This window comes from Pseudorasbora parva, chromosome 19, assembly GCF_024679245.1.
Source record: "Pseudorasbora parva isolate DD20220531a chromosome 19, ASM2467924v1, whole genome shotgun sequence".
Lineage (NCBI taxonomy): Eukaryota > Metazoa > Chordata > Actinopteri > Cypriniformes > Gobionidae > Pseudorasbora > Pseudorasbora parva.
The window spans coordinates 8,615,098-8,637,917 of NC_090190.1; the positions used below are offsets into that span (position 1 = coordinate 8,615,098).

At 39.0% G+C, this 22,820-nt stretch overlaps 1 protein-coding gene across 1 annotated transcript in view; it reads right to left on the bottom strand.

Moving 5' to 3' along the window:
* thsd7aa (thrombospondin, type I, domain containing 7Aa) overlaps nucleotides 1-21,582 on the bottom strand; it is a 143,430-nt gene extending 121,848 nt beyond the window's left edge. The window contains exon 1 of the mRNA XM_067426606.1: nucleotides 21,087-21,582. Within this exon, the coding sequence (XP_067282707.1) occupies nucleotides 21,087-21,237 (151 nt within the window). The 5' untranslated portion in view covers nucleotides 21,238-21,582. The remainder of the gene's footprint in view (nucleotides 1-21,086) is intronic.
* Nucleotides 21,583-22,820: the final 1,238 nt, after the last annotated feature.

Consider the following 22,820-nt stretch of genomic DNA (forward strand, 5'->3'; position numbering starts at 1 on the left):
TTTTGTTCAGGAGTATGTATATATATATATATATATATATATATATATATATATATATATATATATATATATATATATATATTCAGCTTTGCCATCAATGGAATATATATTTATATACTGTATATTCCATTGATGGCAAAGCTGAATTTCCAGTATCACGATGCGTCACATGATCCGTCAGAAAGTATTTTAATGTGCTGATTTACTGCTCAAGAAACATTTCTTGTTCATTTATTATTAATGGTGAGTTGACTTTTTTCAGGATTATTTAATGGATAGTTCAAAAGAAAAGCATTTATTTTAAATAGAAAGAATATTTGTACAATTGAAAGTGAATTTCACCTGTTAATGTTTAAAAGCTAAAAACACAATATATATTATATAAAACGGAGTATAAACAGATGCAAAAATAGAAATGTCCCATCCGTGACATATGGCCTGGTATGGCGCCTGCTACGGTGGCCGTATGGTTGAACAGCGCTGTGAGATGGTGCCATTTTTTCACACTTCAGATGGGGCGAAGCAGTCACCTCTCTCTGGCAAACCCACAGGGCATCATTTACACCACCGAATGTGGGAAGAGGAGGGAGGTCTGTCATTCTCAGAGTTGCACGTACAGACTAAGACAATCACAATTAAACATACCTTAGGAAGTGTCACAGCACAGGGACTCAGTAAACAACCACCACTAATGAGCACCTTGCACAACTCAAATAAACATTAAACGTAGATCTGTGCGAGCCTTACATGTGTGATGTGCATATAGATATGCATTAGCACCAACCTTGGAATGTGTTTATAATGAGTTGTTGGTTTGCATATTTTGAACCTGTATTAATTCAGCATGCATATGTGTGCGCTACAAAGGCATTGCTAAAGCTGAAAACACACCCAGTGTCACTAGGCAGTCTTTGATGCTTCTACATGCCTTATTCCCATTCAAGCTAATAAGGCTAAACACAGCAGATGGGAGAATGCTGGCACCTTAGAAGAAAAGAAAGGGAAAGGATGTATAGGTGCTAAAGAGTGTGCAAAAAAAGACAGACAGAAAATTATGGTGTCATCTACACTGTGCATTGTAAATTGTCCAACCATCAGCATAACCCTAAACATACAAAATAATTTCTTAAAGGGTTAGTTCACCCACAAATTAAAATTCTGTCATTAGTTACGCACCCTCATATCGCATGAAACCCTTAAGACCTTCGTTCATCGTCAGAAGACTAATTGAGATATTTTTTTAATGAATTCTGAGAGCTTTCTGATCTATCAATTCCAGCACAAATCATCAGTCTTATGGATCAAAACTACAGTGAAAACCAGTTGTGCCAGCCGAACTTAGCCCCACCCACAACATTTGAGGTCGGGAAGTTTGGTCTGGACTTGATCCGTTGTGGAGCAATTATGTTAGAACCAGAGCTGTTGGCTACATCAACGCCAGCTAACCATTGGTCGATGCTGTAAATGTAAGCAAGATGCATGCGTGTGATGCTGGCGCAGGAGCTAGCCAATGGTGAGCCGCCGTTCTGCTGTAGAACTCGGAAGTGCTGCGCTGCTTACAACAGCGATAATGACACAGACAAGAAGAGATTGCTCAACAAAGTCGTTATTTTTGTTTGTTTTTTTGCGCAAAAAAGTCGCTCCTCGTCGCTTCATAACGTTAAAGTCCCAGTGAACCGGAAATAGCGAGTGAGTTTTATTGAGTGCTGTGATGTATTTCCAAATGAAACGGTTTTCCCTCATCGCTCCTCCTCTCCATCTCTCTCTCATAACAGACTAATGGATGGAGGTGAGCGGTTACGCATTTTAAAATACAAGCCATCAAACTGATATCAGCTGAGAAGGAACGCCAGACCGGACCGGAAGTTACTTTTCAGATTTTGATTAAAGATTACCAGGGCCAACATTTTTTTTCTGTGTATTAACTTGCACAGATTAATTGTTCACCATGAGACCTGTAATATGTGCTACAAAAGTAAATAAGATTTTGATTTCATGAGGACTTAAAGGTTGAAGGTTTTTCCCATGTTTATTATTGCTTATGTGTGCGTCTTATAACATGTTTAAATGTCTCATGCAGCTGTCTGCAGAATATTAACAAAAGAGTCTTTATTGAAATATGCATGAATATGCATAAATATGCAGTTGTGCCAGGCTTAATGATGTGTCTGAATTAGCAGGTTGCGGGTCTCATGCAGAGAAGGCGGATCTGACGGGCTGGGTGAAGAAGACAGTGTGAATGTGAATGAAGTGTGTGGAAGAATAAAGACAAAACAGCCATTGTAAAAAGACTTCATATTGTTTTATAAAACATTTGATGTTATTGTGTATCAGCAGGCCTCAGATGCTAATGACCATTCGCACACTGTGATTATCTGACTGAACAGCAAAACAAAATCATCAAACCGGAAACTGAGATACACAGTCAATGTTTGACGTCACACGATTGTTAGAAATGCATTTACTAATGTTTCATGAACCCTATTTGCATCTCCAAAAAAACATAACTCTCAGCACACAGCGAGATGACTAGTTTCCTGCACAGCACTGATGCTATAATCCATAAACACTTCATGAGAGCTTAAATGTGTGTTAGTGAAGGCAGAAGTCAGCACCAGATTGGATTATGGAAGGGTGCTGCCTGAAGGCTCATTGCTTTTTTCCCTCCAATGATGACCTACTTTCCCCTGCCTAGTGCATGAATCTTTGTTTATTAGGTATTCGCCTGAGGGGAGAAATATATATCCTGATTTATTTTTACAATCCATATCATTAAATAACCCATGGAAAAGCTCTGTAATTGAATGTTTACATCTTGTCTAGACAAGTACTTGAGTGAGAAATCTCATAATTCTCATGAATGCTTCATTATATAGAAATATTTTTCTTCTTATGAAATACATATAGTTATCTTTTTTCCAGTTTTTCTTAAATAAATTAAAATAACTATTTTTAGTAGTAGTACTAGTAGTGGTGGTGGTGGTAGTAGTAGTAGTAGTAATTGTACTCATAGTAGTAGTAGCTGTTGCTGTCTTTGCATTAGTAGTGTATTAGTGGTGGTGTGGTGTGGGGATAGTAGTAGTGGTGGTGGAGATGATAAAAGTTGTAGTGATGGTGGTGTAGTGATAGTAGTAGTAGTAGTAGTGGTGGTGGTGTGGTGGTAGTAGTAGTAGGGGCAGTTGTTGTAGTAGTTGTAGTAGTGATAGTGGTGGTAATTGTAGTAGTAGTAGTGGTGGTAGTAGTAGTAGGGTTAGGGATAGTAGTTGTAGTAGTGATAGTGGTGGTAAATGTAGTAGTAGTGGTGGTAGTGGTGGTGGTGGTGGTGGTAGTAGTAGTAGGGGCAGTTGTTGTAGTAGTTGTAGTAGTGATAGTGGTGGTAATTGTAGTAGTAGTAGTGGTGGTAGTAGTAGTAGGGTTAGGGATAGTAGTTGTAGTAGTGATAGTGGTGGTAAATGTAGTAGTAGTGGTGGTGGTGGTGGTGGTGGTGGTAGTAGTAGTAGGGTTAGGGATAGTAGTTGTAGTAGTGATAGTGGTGGTAAATGTAGTAGTAGTGGTGGCGATAATTGTAGTAGTAATAGTATTAGTAGTGGTAGAGCTAATAGTAGTGAGTGATGGTGGTGGTAGTAGTAGTAAAAGTAGTAGTAATAAGAGTAGTTACATAGTGGGGGAAACAAACCAAAAGATGACAATGATGATTATTAATATTTTATGTCGTCATTCTAAGTCTAATTATTGCATCTCAATAAATCTCTAAAAGCTAAATATTTACTTCACACTTCTGCTACCAGACTATAAGACAGTCTTTCATGCTGTAACTTTCTCATGTTCAGTAACCCAATTTTTGGAAAAATAGTGCAGCAGATGTCCACCAACTCATTTTTTTTTTGGATTCATTCATTTTTTCTGAAATAACGCAATAGTAAATGTTTAAATAAAAAAATAGTAAACCGTATATTTTCAGTAGTAAAAATTCAAATAAAAACAGAGAAGCCAGTTGTGTCTGGCATCATTTAATGAGTATAATATGTTTAAAATGACAAGAATCAATACAAAAGCAAGCTGGAGATAATTTACCTAGCAAACAGATGGTGAGAAATCCATGACATTTCCTCTCCGTCTATTGGACGGTGGACACTGTTCTTATTAAAGGCCTGTTTGAATAGCAATAATGTAAAAACTGTCAAGCATGACAAGTCAAATGCTTTTTTCTATCTGATTACCTTATCTCTTCTCACAGTGAATGCATAATGTGACGGCCTGCTATCTATAAGGGTGAGAGTGGGTTTCCAAGACATCTTTTTTTTGTATTCAGCCGGGGAGTATTTTTTTTTTTTTTTTTTTTTGACATTATCAGGATTCAATGACAAACTCATGCTCAGACAAATTGGTTTTAAAGGGTCTACTGTCACAGTCAGAAAATAACCAATGTTAATATTTAATGCTGGAGTGTCATTTCATGTCCTGAAGAGGGAAATAGCTTTTGTGGCCTCAAGTTACAATGGTTCACTGACCCTAATGGAAGTGGCAGACAGGACAATAAAACAAAGAATTTCAAAATGAATAGACAAGATCATGTTTCAGTATCATGTGTGAAGCATACAATCTCAAGTAAATAAATACATACATGCATACTGTACATACACGTTTTTCACAGACAATATACTGTGCTGGATCCTCATTAAAACATACAATAGCATGTCCTCAATATGTAAATGAGAGCCTCATAATCACCTTGTTTTTGTCTTGCACTCTCTCAATCACTGCTATTCTGCATTCCTGTTTCTATCTCATTAACATCAACGGGTCCAATTATATGGCATTAATTGCTTAAGGACAGAATGGAATTCTATGCACGGACAAAAGTATGTACTTGTAGACATTTCATTTCAAAAGCATTGGCGTCATCAATCTATCCATTTGTTGCTGGAACAACTAACACTCTTCTGGGAACATTTTACACTTGATATTGGAACATGGATGAAGGGATTTGCTCTCATTCATTCATAAGTGTGTCAGTGAGGCACTGATGCTGGGCGATGGGGCAGGTCAACGCTCCCATTCCCAAAGGTGTTCAGTCTGGTATCTATCTGTCTTTCTATCTATATACAGAAGCTAAGAGCATCTCAGATGTTCAGTGGAACTGACCATTTGTGAGACACTCCAGACGCTACACTATATACAGTACCTATTTTAATCATTTTAATTTGATGTGCATGTGTCAGCTGTGACAAATAAATAGATAGATAGATAGATAAATAGATAGATAGATAGATAGATAGATAGATAGATAGATAGATAGATAGATAGATAGATAGATAGATAGATAGATAGATAGATAGATAGATAGATAGATAGATAGATAGATAGATAGATAGATAGATAGATTTCAGTCATGATACTCATCAGTGGCGTATTTTATTTCAGCTGCAGTTGGTCAAAAGGAGAGGAGGTGGCACTGTTATGGACATGTCAGAATTGCTGTGACTGGATGCAATTTATGGTAATAGCCTCAATGAGATGTGTTCAACTGTACAGCATCCTAAGATCAAAGAACTGAGAGAGAGCGAGAGAGGGGGAGAGAATCCTCTGGGGTTTCAAACGCACTCAGAATGCACTTATGGTGAGTTGGTCAGAAGGTGCTAACTGGGAGATAATTCAATTCTAGTGATGTATTTTTCATTGCTGTTGGGAACTTGCGGGGTCCGTACTTGGATTACGCGTGAGACCACATATACTAGAGCACAAGAAAACATTCAAATTAGTTTTCTTATCACAAGCAGAGCACAGGCAAAAACCTACAAACGACACAGTTTGAAGACCTGGGACTGTCTCAGATTGGATTGGATGGTACAAAAAAGGTGAAATGGAGAAGACATGGTGCACTGTTGTAAAAGTCAGAATTGCTGTGACTAGATGGAATTTATGGAATATTTTTATAACAGATATTTTTATCATTTTATCATTGTGGGTATGAATCATTTCTAAAAACAACAACAACCACAATAACACATTCTCAGTTACATAACCAGAGATGGTTTTAGCAAACCTCAAACCTCAAACCACATTATGGCTATTTCCAGGTCTGTCCCTAATTACATTGGCAAACCAGAATAACCCACAATGCATTAAGTGCTCCTCAGAGATGATGGTCACGGATAGAGGGGACTGGGAACAGTGGGGGAGCTGGTGGTTTCATTTCACATAGAGATGAATGACGGCTTAAACCAACCTCAGCAAGTCTTCACACCCACCCTCTCCAAACATCCCACTCACATGTGGAGATATAAACTCACTGTTTAACACACTTTACAACTCTCATTCAACATTTCTGTTCAAAAGAAGTTAACTACATGTGATTATCATTACTGTGTTACACGATCAAAACAGTATGCTTCCCAATTCAACAACCGCTTTCTTTAGGACGTAATCAGACGAGTAGTAGAGGTTCTCTCACACAGCTGATATTTCCTTTGACCTCTCTGAGCAAAGCCACGTGGGTATACAACGGATGAGCAGGGGACAAATAAGGGAAGCCACACGCTAAATAAAAGCACAACACCCCAACAAAAGGATATAAATTATGAGTCAAAAAGAAAAGCTTTTGTTACCATTCATGCAGCTACTTAACTGAACCACGAGAGTAAAAACATCTTTTTCGGGTTTAAAAAAATGCAATCAACAACTAATGAATCAGACACTTCAGTTACAAATCTGAAGGAGATAAGAGGAGGGCAGTGAGTTCAATGTGAAGCACTTCATATGACGGAATTAAAAAAGCATAGGAAATAATGGGCACTAAAGTGCCAGCTGTGCGGCTCAGATAAACAAAAACACAACAATATTATAAAACATTAGACGAGGAGAAGGAAAAGAATGGTTCAGCAGATATGAATATATCTACTATATCAAAGTATTGTTTTCATTATGACTGACAGTAGGGATGCTGTATATTACTATATTGGTTTAAATTCGCATAAAAAGGTACAAGTAGCTTTATTGATGTTACTCTAAAAAACACAGGAATGATAAAACACAAACTATCTTGTATAATAGTAGTCTCTCAAATCCATTATTATGGCTCGATTCTCTAACCTGATTTATTTAAAATAAAAAACCTTGAAATCTTATATTTTACAAGTATTTGTCTAGAGCAGAAAAAAAGAATATAGGCAACATTCTGTTAACTATAAGTAATGTTGCACTTACATGTTCACTAACTCTCATTAGATTGATAGTATAGTATTAGTAGACTGGTAGGGTTAGGGTTAGAATAAGTTGGCCTGTAGCTACTTATAGTCCGTAGAATGTCTTTTGGAGGACCATCACAATAAAGAGTTAGCAGATATTAAGCAAACAGTCTACTAATACTCTAATGAGATTTAGTTGACATGTAGTAGCAAAGTTACTTATAGTCAACAGAATGTTCAAAAGGGTCCATCAAAATAAAGTGTTACCAATAAAAGTAATAGTATACATTATTATTACTACTGTTACTACTACTAATAAATGATAAAAACAAATACGAGTTCATCTCTATTGGCCAGATTGATATTCTAATATCAGTGCATTCCAGAGACCTAAGACATAAAATAAAAAGATATTAAATGGTGCATTGAATAAATGTGGTTCGACGCGCAAGAAAAAAAAGAAAGACCAAAACCTCAGTGTTGAGGAAACCCTGAGATAACCTCCATATCTGTGGCTAAAGTTGCACAAAGTGGACTGGATCCAGATTTCAACAAATCATTCCAACTCAGCAACCACTCTCATGTACACACACCTTAAAGTTAGGTTAGGCATTACTAGTAAGCTAGATTTGACAGGATAAGATCCCACCTTCCCTTCAGAGTGTCTCCAAAGCCACGCCTTCTTCAAAACACAAAACGCGCACAGCAGAGTCTGCAAAGCGTCACAAGAGACAGCGTTACATTACCTCACGTCTCAGAGCACATACCATTGCAATAATAATAATGAATGCAAACCACTTACAGAGCTCAGTACTTATTCATTTTGCGGTTGATAGTGTTGACAGAAACATAAATCTGAGTCTGAGGACGTGAACAGCTCTGGGATCGTGAACATCACAGGTTGCCATTTTTTTGGGTGCTCAGGGATGGTCTACAACTCTGCACAGCCTTATGCATGGCGCAGTTAAAAGTCACACCTGAAAAATCCTCCCTCACATCTTCCCCTCCCTCTTAGACGTGACTTTATACTTCGCAGAGTCGAAGTACTCTCAAAAGTGCTTTTTTGTCATACATTATAGTTCCATTTTAACCCGCTAAGAAAAGCGGCATGTTTTATTTTGTCTTACCATACTAGGTCATTCAACTATTCGTGTAACTGTATTTAAATAGGGAAAATTTACGTGGAGGTGTTTGGTTGCTTCTAACTTGATCTCTGTTTGGTACCATAGTGAATGAACTGGGCTTAGTGGGCTAAGCTAAATGCGATCAGAATGTCACCACGCGTCAGAGTGATTAAGTGTACGCACTCAGGCGAGAGAGGTATGAATCAACTCGTTTTAGTTAAGGGAATAACACAGTTTAATATGAAAAAGCGATGAAGTATCCCCTCCAAACTGAATCTATAGTAGGAGTCCTGCTGTTCCAGTCAGACTGTAATGGTGGATTGTGAATGAGAAGCTGTACAGTATTTTTTTTTTTTTTTTTGTATTCCTTTTTTAATGAGGCTGAACTTCAAAGGAAAGGAAATAGATGGCTGATTGAGCTAGGGTTGTCTACTTGTTTGTTTCAAGCTTATTTGATTTTTTCTTTCGATTCTGCATGGGCTGCTTTCACAATGAGAAATCTGATGTAGTACGCAGACATGTAGACTTCATTTTTCTTGGGCTGTCCGTGCCATTCCATTAAAATGAAGGACAGATGAAATTGCGGTCGGTGGCATGGAGAGAACCGAAGGCGAAAAGAAGGGCTGTGTTATTGTGTCCCACTGTAATGAGAGCGGTGAACACTTCATCACTCACGCACAAACTCTCCCGCCGCACTGGATGATGGGTGTTTAGTGGGCACGCTCCACTTCTCTCTACTGATTGCTCGCTCTATGTACAAAACATTTATAACAAGCTTTTTTCTATTATTTTGTCCATGTTATGTCGTGAAGGGGTCCGACTGAAATAGCATTACAATCCACATCATCACTGTGAATTCAACCATCTGTATTGGACTGCAGTGTTCTTTTCAAACAAGTGTGTCTATGACTTGTTTCGAATGCTTGCATTTTTTCACAAACAGCTATTATAAAGAAGCGAAGTATCTCATAATTAGGCCAAAAGTAAAACGAAAATGCTACAGTGTAAGAGAAGCACAAAATAAAAAACACTTTGAACAGAAGTTTACTTTCGATGGCACAATGCACCTGTCTGCTGGTCTACCGTTTGTCAAAAACAAGATGATTGGCTTTGTGGAAGTAATGCTGTAAAGAATGACAAAGGGGGCGCTTGTGAGTGTCTAAATCTCTTAGACTCGCAGATACACATTACCACCATCACACGTCTACAAATCTACAAAACCGCAATTCCACCTCAAGTGTGCAAAATCTGGGACAAGAACCCAGAGAATAAAAATAATAACAACAACAACAGCCACCACAAATACTGTCAGACAAATAAATGGTGTTATTTCCAGACAGAATAGATAACCCGTAGAACTTTCTTTTGATAGCCTGACAAGCCAGACCCACATCAAGATGTTTGGTCTGACTCTGGAAACTCACCATTGACTGGGCTCAGTCCGAGGGGCGGGAGACATGGTTGTCTTTCAAACTCCATCTGCATGCAATAGGATAGCGGCGTATCCGGTCGGCAAAACTCCGAACACATCTTACCTTCTTAAAAATGACTTCAGTGCCGTTCTTTGTTCTTTTCTCAGAGAAAAGCTTAACTCCAAGTCTTCAAGAGTCGTGGTCAAAGCTGATTCGAAAGACCGCCGTTCGCCAGTTTCTGAATTTACTAGAAGCACGCAAGCGCAACTCGGCCGTCATTAGGTTAAGCCCCGCCCACCGACTCTATACACGATGTGATTGGCCTGACCAGAATTTGTTTTGACTCAGATGTGTATTGAGATTTGTTAGACGATACTCATGGCAGATTAGATTTGCTTCCGCTAGGGTGCGTCTAGATTTCTAGGCTATTCTTTTGATGGTGTAATGTCCTCATTAAAAAGTATGCCTCTAACAAAATGAATTGTACTTTAAAGTCATGAAATCAAAATGAATTTTTTGTTTGCTTTTAGTATGAATATGTTAGCCTTACTGTTAAGTTCGTGTGCTCCAAATCAATAACACAATTCACATTTAGAAGATATAAGCATTCAAAACTTATAGTCTCTCACTTCCACCAATATGGATCAATGATTTTGATGAGATCACTCTGCACTGATATTCTGTCCAATCAAATGCTCTCTAGAATCTACAGCATCCCGCCCCCTACATTATAAATAGACGCTGAAGCTGCATTTAAAATCAGTCAATTTTTTCAAACATTTACTACTTTCTATAAGTTGGATGACACATATAGGAAAAGATTCAAACAGTGTAAGTATGCTTTCCATTGGGGCGAATTAAGTCTGGAATCACGTTAGTGTCACGAGAACCGCCACAGGGCGCACACATAATGGCAGAGACACAATAGCACAGAGCGGATCATGTGAGCGAGACCGCGCAGACCAGAAAACGAATTGGACCCATTTAAATTCTGCAAAGAATGCTGTATTTTAAAGAGATATGGAGGATATGAGGAGGAGAAAGGGTTAGAGATTAGGAGGAAACTGGCTTTACAGAGCTCAATGGCTCTGAGCTGTTTGATATGTCCTGCCTTGTCTTCCTGTTTCAGTTGAAGACACATTAAAGAGTTACTTCAGTGATTTAACATTAAGCTTTGTATTTAACCTGGGTCATTAATGTAGTAGAAATGTGAAATAATGTTTTTGAATTTGGTGTCTTCTAGACTGAGAAAAGACAGAAAATGTAACATATCCCAGAATGCACTTGCTTCGCTGCCCTACGAGGCCACTCCCACAGCCACCGCTGGATTACTGGATCACTTTCCCACTGCATTCATTTTCATAAAATTTGGCAATAGAGAACAGATGCTACAATTAAAAAACGGAACATGTCTGTTCAATAACGTGTGAGTGAGCCGAACGAGAGTCACGGCACAAACCCAATGTCCTGAGCAAAAAATCTCAGATGAAAAAAAATCCTCACCAAAAAATCCTCATCGGAGGTTATTTAACATTTAAACTCATATCAGTAATAACAATGTCCTGTTTTCTTTAACATAAGGTTACTCACAACCCCTTTACCATTATTATTTTACCCTTTAACTGAGACTAAATAAACCAGCTCACAGAAAATAGCACCTGGCATTGATATCCAAAAATATGATTAAAAATTATAGCCAACCAGCACACCATTAATACATTCATAATTCTCTTTTTGAGAGATTGTGCGCATCTACAAAACTGTCACTGGGTAATTTGGCTTACATCTAATTACACAAAAACACTTCTTGAATGCTGATGATCAGATCTGGAGAGACTTGTTCGGTGCTGCTCTTGAGGATCCCACACAGTTGAGCAACCAAGCTCTTGAATGGAGTGAAGCCAACTCGCTGCATGCATGACTGATTATACTTTCGGGGAAAAGAGCTTGATAACAAATTTCATCCAACAAATGTAATTCAGTTCATGTCTGACATTTCAGTGTGCACAGTGATAAATCTAACCGACTGATCTGCAAAAGAATACAAACCCCAAGTGACATCTGATTGCACTTTTGTTCAAAGAGCATGAGAGAAAATAATGCAAAACAATTACCTTGGTCATGTTTGCCTACTATTGGGCATTCAATAGATAAACTACAGCACTTTGAAGACAGAGGCACTGTAAAGCCCATGGTGACTTTCCATTTCCCGGTCCTGATCGTAAAAACAATCCATTGGGCAATAAGACAACTAGAATTAATCACCTTGACAGAAAGGCATCAATCTCCATTGGTACACAACAAATATACCGTGCATTTCTCTATTAAAACCAATGCTGTCAGAACATCATCAGTTTTCATTAAACCCGTTCCATCACCTCGTCGACAACTGACACAGAAACATGTCTCAGATCAGTTGTTTCTTGGAAACTTCTCCAGACAACATCTGCAGAAAAAAAAAATCATCCAATGTGGAATGGGAGTGATTGCAGAAGCACTGGTGGGGAAATGAAGTGGAAAGGCAGATGTCTGTAGAAGACAGCAAAAAAGAAGGGGATGAATGAGACAGATGGAGAAGGTGCATGACACTGCCCTACAATGGCAGTAGCTACACATTTTGAGTTATTAGCAAAATTGTGTCACTTAGACTAATAATATAGCCCTGCAAGAAACTGTTTCCGCTCTGTTTTACTTTTAAAAAATGTGTTAAAGTTCGGGGTGTCTCAGTACATGTATTGGCACCGTTTCAGAACAGAACTTCTGGTACGGTGCACAAAGTGTACCGAATGCAACCTTTAACAGTTAACAATAGGCTTGTTTTAATGCGCGGAATATACTTATACTTACAAACCTGTGTGTTTCCAGAGTGTTCCAGTGTGTTAGTTATTTTAGCATATAAAGTTTTGAATGTGGATAATTTTCTTACAAAAATGCGCCACTTCACTTCAGAAGGCCTTTATTAACCCCCCTGAAGCATCATATAACTGATCCATGTGGATCAGTTATATGATGGATAGATGCACTTTTATAGACTTAGGCATAAACAAGGCATCAATTCACTGCCATTATAATGCTTGGATTAGCCAGGACTTTTAATCTAACTCTGAAAGAAGATTGTTTCCAGATGAACACTTGAGTGGTTCTCAACACAGACCAAAGACATCTAAACAAGCTAAAAGCAGGAGGTTATGTCAAAACATGCGACCCTAAAATGGACAGGACGCCCAGGCGTACTTGTTTTTCCTTTTAGCTAGGACCTATGTTGCCCATTACAGTTTCTTACAGGTGTTGGAAATGCAATCTCCTTGCAGCAGACCACCTTCCTTTGTGTTTTGCATCTATTTTGACTCACATTTTACATATTTTATAAGCACTTCATAAGCTGGTACCATCAGCTGGTAAAAATGCAATCAGTTTCACACATACATTGCTGTTGTAGTGATTCCATCAACCCTCTGAAATATTTATATATCACATTTTGAACGATACAGTGAATATAATCTAATTTAAATTATATAAAACTCTATCTTCAACTGCAATATGCAGAGATGCTGACAGGAAAGACTGGGATAAGTTAACAGTAGAAACCTAAACAAGAACCTCCAATCGACAAAAAAAAAAGAAGAAAAAAAAAGTGTATACTATATATATGGTTTCTTTTTTTTCCCTTTTTCCCCAAATAAAACATTTATTTAGAGTCACTATAAAATTGTCTGATGTACTCCATTTCCTGACTGGTAAACACTCCAGTAAAGCATATTTAATAGGACAATTATGAATCATAAATCATCAATAGGCGAGTCTGTGTGCAGTGGATGAGGGATTGGACATCATAAACAATACCAAATAGCATCATATACAATGCTGCATAACTAGATTATGAGAATATTATGGACAAATCCATTGCACAACTTATGGGAAAATGCTAAATTACACACTGACTCAACCCCATATAGATAGGATGGTTTTCAGTAATATTAAAGGAATAGTAATATGAAATGCAAGAGGAGTATACATTAAGGGCATAGTTCAAAAGGCTATAGTTTACAAATCTTCTTAGGATGCACTAAATAATGATTTTGTTTTTAATAAAGTCTAATCTATAATCCATCAAGCATCCACATACGAGTAATGCTGGACTTAGTCTAAGCCTTGCCATTTAGATTACTGTAAACAGTTTCTTTCTCTGTCACAAAGACCATCTCCTTCATCTCGCACACTTTAAATATTAAATCTTTTTAATTCTCTAGAGACTTAACATATCCAATTTAAACATGAGCAGTGTGTGTGTGCATGTGCATGTGCGTGTGTGTGTGAATGGCACAACATCCATAAAGAACAGGAGTTGGTTGCATTACTGTGAAATCTCAATAAATGAATCATTTCGAAACAATACCAGACATTTTCAGCCAATTTTCCACCAAATTTACTTGTCAAGACTCATTCATCTCTCATAACCACTCACATACTGACTGCATTACATGGAGAAGCTTGCATAGTCGATGTGACTGAAGCAATATCATTCTCAGTGTAAGTATTCTGAACACTTGAAATACCGTCACAAGGCTCTTAAGATCCTCAAGTTGTCCTCAAGTATCTTGTTTGACAGTCTCATACAATCACAACACTGGTCTCATGAATCATTTAACATAATTTTACATTAGAGGGCTTCACTTTCAGGACACTTTCAACACTGAATACAAAACAAGCAATGAAGCAAATGAGGTAGGTAGGCACTGTGTAATGGTGCATTGTGGGAAAACGGAAGTCTGGGGGCAGTTCCATCAGGGAGTATGGCTGAGTGCTCGGCGTAACTATGATGAATTGAGGGTCCCTGGTAACTCACTTACAGTAAGCCCTGCAGACCTGGCCATGAAAAATGACATGGATAAAATGTTCTCTCCCTTTTCGCCAATGTTTGTCTTCTCTCTTTCATTTCCCAGAAAATGATCTATTTTAAGCTCCCAACAGAAGAGCAAACAGGCGCATCTCCACTAGGTTATTAAAACATAAAAACTAAACTGGGCGGGGGGAGACTCAAAATTATATGAAAAATTGAGTTTCTGGAGTAGATTCCACAGTATTCCGACAGAGATCCAGGAGATCTAAGGAGACATTCGCAGACAAGCTCTTAATTACTAAACATAAGCGAGCATCTATTCACTCCAACATAATGTAACTTACTTTTTTGATAAAAAAACAAATTACACCTGAATGTCAATGGATGTATTTTACGAATAAGGATATCAAAGCTTATATTTAGTTTTGTGAATGCTGTGGAATACAAATAGGGTGGAGTGGGTATATGTCTGCCTGTATGTGACAACACTTCAACTTTTTACTGTTGATAAAAAATTAAATAAAAACTGAACAATATATTGGAAATCCTTCTTTTGTGCAATTCAATCAAGCAATTTCATAAAGCAGTAGGAACAAAATCAGCCTTGATATATCCCATATCCCACCCATCCCACTCTAAATAATACTTTTGCATGTTAAGTTGAAAATAAGAATTGAAGTATGTGAATGTAAAAATAGAAGGTGTTGAGTGGGTGGAAGAATAAATGGATATTTGACAAGTTGCCATTTGAGAATTGATAACCTTTCCAACATACTGCTACTTCTGCCAATTTGTGTTGAATTAGATTTTTTTCTTTGTTCTTTTATAAATTCTGAAGGCTTGATTGAGTTTGAAAAAAAGGGTGTTGGGGGGAATTATGTGAGCCATTATAAATGTCCCAAAATTCTAGGATGATCAGACATGATTTTGTTCACTTCACATTCAAGGTATGCTGAGGCTTTTGAGATAGATATGGCTCTGTAACACACAATTTCCATATAGCTACCCGCATACTTCGACTCGCTCCTACAAGTCTACACCTCCACCAGAAGCCTTCGCTCAGCTAACGAGCGGAGGCTTGTGGTATCATCACAGAGAGGCACGAAATCCCTTTCCAGAACCTTTTCATTCACTGTTCCTGGTTGGTGGAACGATCTTACGTCCTCCATTCGCACGAAAATCACTCGCTTCATTCAAAAGAATCATCTCTTCCATGATCACTTAATCTTATCATAATTAAAAAAAAAAAAAAATCTAACTCTTCCTCCTCTTTTTTCCAAACACACTTATTACATTCAGTGTTCACATCAGTCTCAATGTCGAGCCAGGCAGAAAATAAGTCTACTTCTGCTAATTACAAATGTGGATGCAAGACCACAGAGTTGAGAACATGGTTATATACATATATATATATATATATATATATATATATATATATATATATATATATATATATATATATATATATATATATATATATATATATATATATATATATATATATATATATATATATATATATATATATACATACATACATACATACATACATACATACATACATACATACATACATACATACATACATACATACATACATACATACATACATACATACATACATACATACATACATACATACATACATACATACATACATACATACATACATACATACATACATACATACATACATACATATATATATATATATATATATATATATATATACATACATACATATATATATATATATATATATATATATATATATATATATATATATATATATATGTATTATATCGTAAATGGGTGCAAGACTATTGTTACTGAAAGAAATTCATTCATTCATAAAGAATTTACTTTTCTGCTATAATTAAAATCAGACTAAACCTATCAGAGAGGCATTATTTATCTTATGTTACAGTGCCAAATTGTGCTACCCATGCCAAAAGCTGCAGGTGTTTCATTGTATGCGAGACAGAAATCATCTGCGCAAATGCGTTTATCCTAACGCTGTGGAAATTTAGAGAACCACTAAAGAATCAACTAAGATGATAAACAGTCTTTTTGTTCTTGTTTATTCTCCATCTTTCACTCCCACCTCAACCAGCTTCTTTCCCATTAGTGTCTGTAGCGTGGATCTAGAGCCAGAGCTCAGCTGCTGCCTGGCTCAACCTGTCTGCTATTTATATCGCCATCAGAACAGTCGCTACGCAATAAAGTATGCCACTGCTCGGCTCAGCTCCTCACAGACAAGCTTGGCACTCAAGTGTGTGTCTACGACATAACAGGCAGACAATGAGAGAAAAGTAAGGGTTGGGAGTGTAAGCAAGTGGCATAAACACTGTAACCGCAACCTCAAACTTTTCTCAATAGGAAATATTCTCATACTGCAAATGTGTATTTGGCATCATGTGTGGGAGAAAAAAGGCTCAAATCGGCTCTTTTTGTCAAATTATTCGTAGACAGGCCTTCTAGGAGGTGGCATTGGACAGGAAGCGTCTGATTGTGTTAAAGCGGTTTAGCATAATGAGTGAAATCCCTTTGCACGTTTGCACGTTTCAGGAAAGCTAAGCAGCCTACATGCAGGAACGTGAGCTTTAGTGAGTGAAAGAGAGGAGGAAAGCAGGAACGCATTGTGCTGTTCCGCTAATATGCTTAGTAAAGTCATCAGTTACAAGCTTATCTGAGAAGTCGAAGAGCAGTTCTTAAGTTAATTTTTTGCAATCATCATCAATTTTGTTACAGACTATCTAAATAAATGCAATGTCTGAGGAATACAAATTTGTCAGTGGAAAAAAGAAGAAGCAGAAACTGCCTTCTCAGCATCTTCTGTCAGAAAGCTGCTGTTAGATGTGGAAAAAAAGGGTTTGCGCCACACACCCTGGTAATTACAGCCGCCCCCCAACGCACAGACAGGCGACAATCCATTCTTAGCAAACTAATGAGGTGCGCGAGTGCAAGCGTGCATGTGTGAGCAAAAGAAAAGGAAAAGAGAGAAGGGGGCAAGTGGAACAAATCACGGTGTCAGACTGTCTTTTGTCATCTTTTGGCGAGCACTCATCAAGATTCACCCCTCGGTTTTCAGGACGAAAGAAGAAGAAAAGAGCGAGGGAGCACACAGATGCCAACCTAAGAGCAACAAACGGCAGCGGGAGGTGACCTAGCGCAAACTGGTAAGGCTGAAAACGCTGACACACAATTAAAGAAGAGAAGCGTTGAAAATTACGCCACAAAAAACTAAAAGACAGCTAAAGCGGCTCTGTGACGAGGCTCTTGTGTGAGACGGACTATTCCGTGCGGGAGGCACTTGTCATGCAGGTTGTAGTGAGCAGCTGGACCATACTCAAGTAAAGTACCCAGACAAGCAGCAGCAATTTGGCACTTGATGAATCCGAAAGAAAATCCATTTTATCACTTCTCATAATGGCTGCGTCTAACTCTGGCTCAACTGCAAAATTCTGGCTGATGGCTGGGCATAATTACAGCTTGATCACTTGGGGAGTGTTTGCACACTTCCGTATGTTTTCCTCCTCTATTTTTCCTCATGATTAGTCACATCAGAGCACACTAAGGATGCACACGGATGGATTTTCCTTGGGATCCAAAGTCTTGTTGTGCAGTCCTCGGGTGGTGTCTTTGGTATTGAAGTCTGACTGAGCGAAGATGTTTGAATTAACAACTTGACACTTGGCCTCTTGCCACCGATAGATCCCCTCGGTTCTCCTGCACTGACATGCCCTCTCAAGACCCTTTTAACCACAGGGTTAAAGGTTGACCTAAAGAAAAGGATGCTTAAGGGAAAGGTGAAAGGTGCTGAAAGAAGGAAACAGAGGGTGGACTTTAGTGAATGGGGCTGTAAAGGCAGATTCACACTTTCAGAGGGAATAAAAGGCGTATCATCTGCTGGACTGGGTGGGCGGGGTGAAAGGGGGAAGGGTCCTGCCGGACTCAATAGCTTCCTCCCACATGTACGCCACCACTAAGCACAATGTTGACCAGGGAGAGAGTTCAGCCCTGTCGATTAAGATCAGTGTGCATGTGTTATGTCAGCCAGCTGTAGGGCAGGGAATGGCCCACATAGAGGCCCTGGAGAGTGACGGTCACACAGAGGTAAACCCCTGGAAGGGAAAGCAATACAGTTAAATGAAACACCAATACCAAACCACAAGATTGTTTGCAATAAACTACAAAATGAAGTCATGATTCTGATATGCCCTTCACAAATGCAATGATGCCAAAAGGGGGGATACTGTTTACAGTGTAATATAGGAAGACACAAGGCAATAAACTGGGCTAGATGCTTCCCTAGAGCCTTCAAATACAACATCACAGCCCTGAAAATAGGGACATGTAAAAACAAACTGCCCTGTCAAATCTTGCAGAACTGAAATAAATTTTGGATAATTGACAGCCTGCAGATTTTATTCAACTTTCAGAGTCTAAAAGGAGATAGTTTCTTGCTGCTGTGCCTTTCAGAAACATCCCATTACATGTGAAATGAGCAGCCCTGCTGGCCACCCAATAGGTTATTGATGTAAACATGGATGGCCATGTTTTGGAGTTTATGTATTCATTGCATGATAAAACAAACAAAACAAACTTTTGCAGCCAAGTTCCAGTAAAACTGGGGCGGAAGTTTCAAGAACTGAAAGTTATAGTGAGTTGTTATGACACTATGTATCAAGCATGTATTAAATAAGAAATGTTGTTTTTGCATAATGATAAATATGTCAAAAGCGCTGCCTCCTGGCCTCTATTCAGAAAAATCAGAGGGGAACTGTAGGAAATGTTATTCCCACAATAAAGTCTCTGCTGACTGGTGAAAATCAGCTTCTGTACTGATGCATTCTGCCAGGGCCATTTGTCATGGCCCCAAAATGTATTGTGCTCTAATCAAAAAACTGAATTGTTCCCATATGAGCCCTGCAGATAGGCTAACACTGTTGTACTAGTCTCCTGCTTTGGCCCCACAGATCAACACAGTAACATATTGATAGAATCATTGGAAAACAACAACACCTGGAATGGATGGATTTGCTTTTTTCCACGAAAGCTTGAGGTTTGCTTATCCAGCCTTGCTTGAGATTCTGAGGTCAAGTGCTTACCAAGCACTTGGGTTTACTTTTAGGACTTACTATGCATGTATTTATGGGAAATCCGAAAGCGAGGCTCTGCTGTATGTAGGTTAACTTGCTTTAGCCAATCTGCTTGTCCTCCCTCACTCTATGTTTTTTAATCTCCTGCACTCAGTGACAGTAGTGGGGGCAGGATACTGCACCACACCACCACAATATTCCTAACACCACTACAGCCATTATACACTAAACAAGTCAAGCAACGTATAGACCCAGTGTAAGAAAAGTAACCGTCACTATGCCAGACATTACAACTAACCCAACTCTCCTTGAACCCTCACATCATTTGAGTAGATGTTTTATAGTCTTCTCATTAAAGAATCTACACCAGTTTCTTGAAACCACTGATCCATTGACCAATCTCATAGTTCTCCAGATTTGCACCCCACACATTGATCAGGCTCCTTCTGAACCAGAGACTTCAGAATGCTCATTGATCCTACAGGATTCCAATCCTGTCCTGCCATGAAGCCGTGCATTGATCAACTCCAGCAGGACACCAGTGGCCCCATTGCACCCTCTTCATTGATTCAGAGCTTCTCCATCCATCCCTGCCTGAGACCCTGGCCAAATGACCCATCGATCTGTGGCCAGTCCAGGGGAACCATTTCAGCCTCCCAGTTTGCCCTACCCCTCCCCATCTCATGCACCCGAAACAGACTAACCCCCTTTAGCTTACTCCATCCCCCCACTTCCATTGCCGGTGATGTCCAATGCATGCCAAATCCGCACCCCCTGATAGGTGTAGAGACACCACCCCATAACCATACAACACTCCACATTACTTCCTGAGACAACTGCTTTACATTCCACCAAACACATATCTAAACCAGAGCATGACTCTACAGGTACTTCAAACATCTCCAATATTCACCTACTACGCCTTGTGTTACTTTTCTTTGGGGCATCACAGTTATTTCACCAAGTTTCACCACGCTGCTTTTGGAAAGCACATATCCATTGTATGGATATTCATTTGCTTAATTATTGTACAATCATATAAATTAAGTGCACATTTTTTCTTCCTCTTTCAGGGTGTACTGTGGGGCTACACATCTCGTGCAAGTGTATTGAAGGGTTGCTAGTGAATCGAAGACCATCCCACACATTCTGAATATATCATGCACTCTTCAGCAACAGTAGTATACCTAAATATTCTCACTGCTCTGACCAGAACTAAGCACCAGGGCTTACAGATATGTCTTTAATCTGAATGCACACTGAAATATACTGTCGCCTGTTACAATTAACCTCCAGTTAATGTACTTTCACTGGGACATTTCGACTCTGGCATGAAGTCTCTGTCTCTTAACACAACGAAACACCCTAACCAATGTTCAAAATTGTAAGCATATACTTGTGCTTGGATAAAATAGCCATACCTGTTTGCCAGATGTAGGTTGGTTTTGTGTTGGCGACTGTTTGCGTCTGGACATCCCAAAACCCAAAAAAGAGCAGAGCTACTCTGAAGAGGGAAGCAAGAGCCCCTGCTGAAGTGCCCCCTCTCCCTGCCGCCCTGCTGGCCAGCCCCATGGCTTCAGCCCGGACAGATAGATCCACACGGATCAAGTCTGGCCAAACAGACCTGCACGATGCACACACACTCAGCAGGAGATGTATGCACAAGAAGATGCGGCACAGGGGAAAGTGTGCCTGCTATTGTCCCTCTCACTCTTCTGCATGCGGTTCCTCCAGGAAAGGGTAATCCACTTGTCTCTTTCTCTCCTAACTCCTCTATTTTCCCTGCTTGTCTTTCTTCTTCACTGTGTTCTTTGGGTCAGTGGAGAAGAATGAGGTCTGAGTGAAGCAGAAAAAATAAAAAAAGCCAGAGGAACAATAGATCCCTCAGCTCAGCACGCTGCTTGTGCGGCTACTGCGTCCTGGCTCAGCCTGGCTGATACAGCACCTCCCATTCCCCCCTCCTCTCTTTTTCTCCCTCGCTCACACTCACTCATGCAGTCTCGCTCTCCTTTACTAATCCAGAATCCACCTGCAATCACTCTCTCTTATCACATTGCCCCACTATCAAGGGTTGCACTATTCTTCACGCAATAGGGAACTGGGGTAGGTGCCGGGGGTCCAGGTAAGAAGCGCGTGCATCATTGTGGTGTGTGTTGATTTGGGGTTGGTTGTTAGAAGCAGATACACCAGAGCCACTGGCACCAGCTGGGACCAAACACTATAAAGAGATGCAAAGGAAAGATATCGCTGTGAGTGAAAAAGTGAAGTGAGAGAAAGGGAAAGGTGAAGGGAGGGGGTGCGAATCTGACGGGAGGGATAGTGAGAGAGAGAGAGAGAGAGAGAGAGAGAGAGAGAGAGAGAGAGAGAGAGAGAGAGAGAGAGAGAGAGAGAGAGAGAGAGAGAGAGAGAGAGAGAGAGAGAGAGAGAGAGAGAGAGAGGATGGCAAAAAAAAGACCGAATGAGAGTAGTAAAACCCCTCATAAATAATTAATGTGCGCTCACTCTGACCTTGATGATATTCAAACCTTAGAAGGGGTGCTGTGTTATGAGTGTTATGAGATGCTTGTCTCCACAGTCATTACAAAAACTGACTGGGGAAATCGCATCTTCCCATAAATGTTAGGAGTCTAGGTCGTCAATCTATGATGATCAAATTCAGGGAACTGTTGTATTAAACAGAATGAACCCTACATCTTAATATGCCTACTTATATATACAGTAGGTCAAATGAGTAGTATTTCTGAACCCAGCATGATGAAATTATAAATACCCAGATAAGCTTTCCATAACTGTAATTATCCCACACAAATGTGTACTTACTCAACATATTTTATAAAAAGGTCAAGAAGCTCTTCATTAAAATGCAGTCACTGGAGGTGCAGCTAATGTGTGTACATACATGAGAAACACAATGCAACACAATTTGTTGGCATACATTTTAAAATCATCTGATTTTTGTCATTAAAACATAAACCAACATAAATAACACCACATTGAATATGATGCCAGAATGGCAGTTAATGTATTTACATAATGCTAATGAGCAAAAATATGAATAGGCCAGTTGGTTTACAATGTTTACATACGGATACATTATTAGCTTAGTAAACATACTTGTTAAATTGAGTAAACCCACAAGGCTAAACATGATCTTA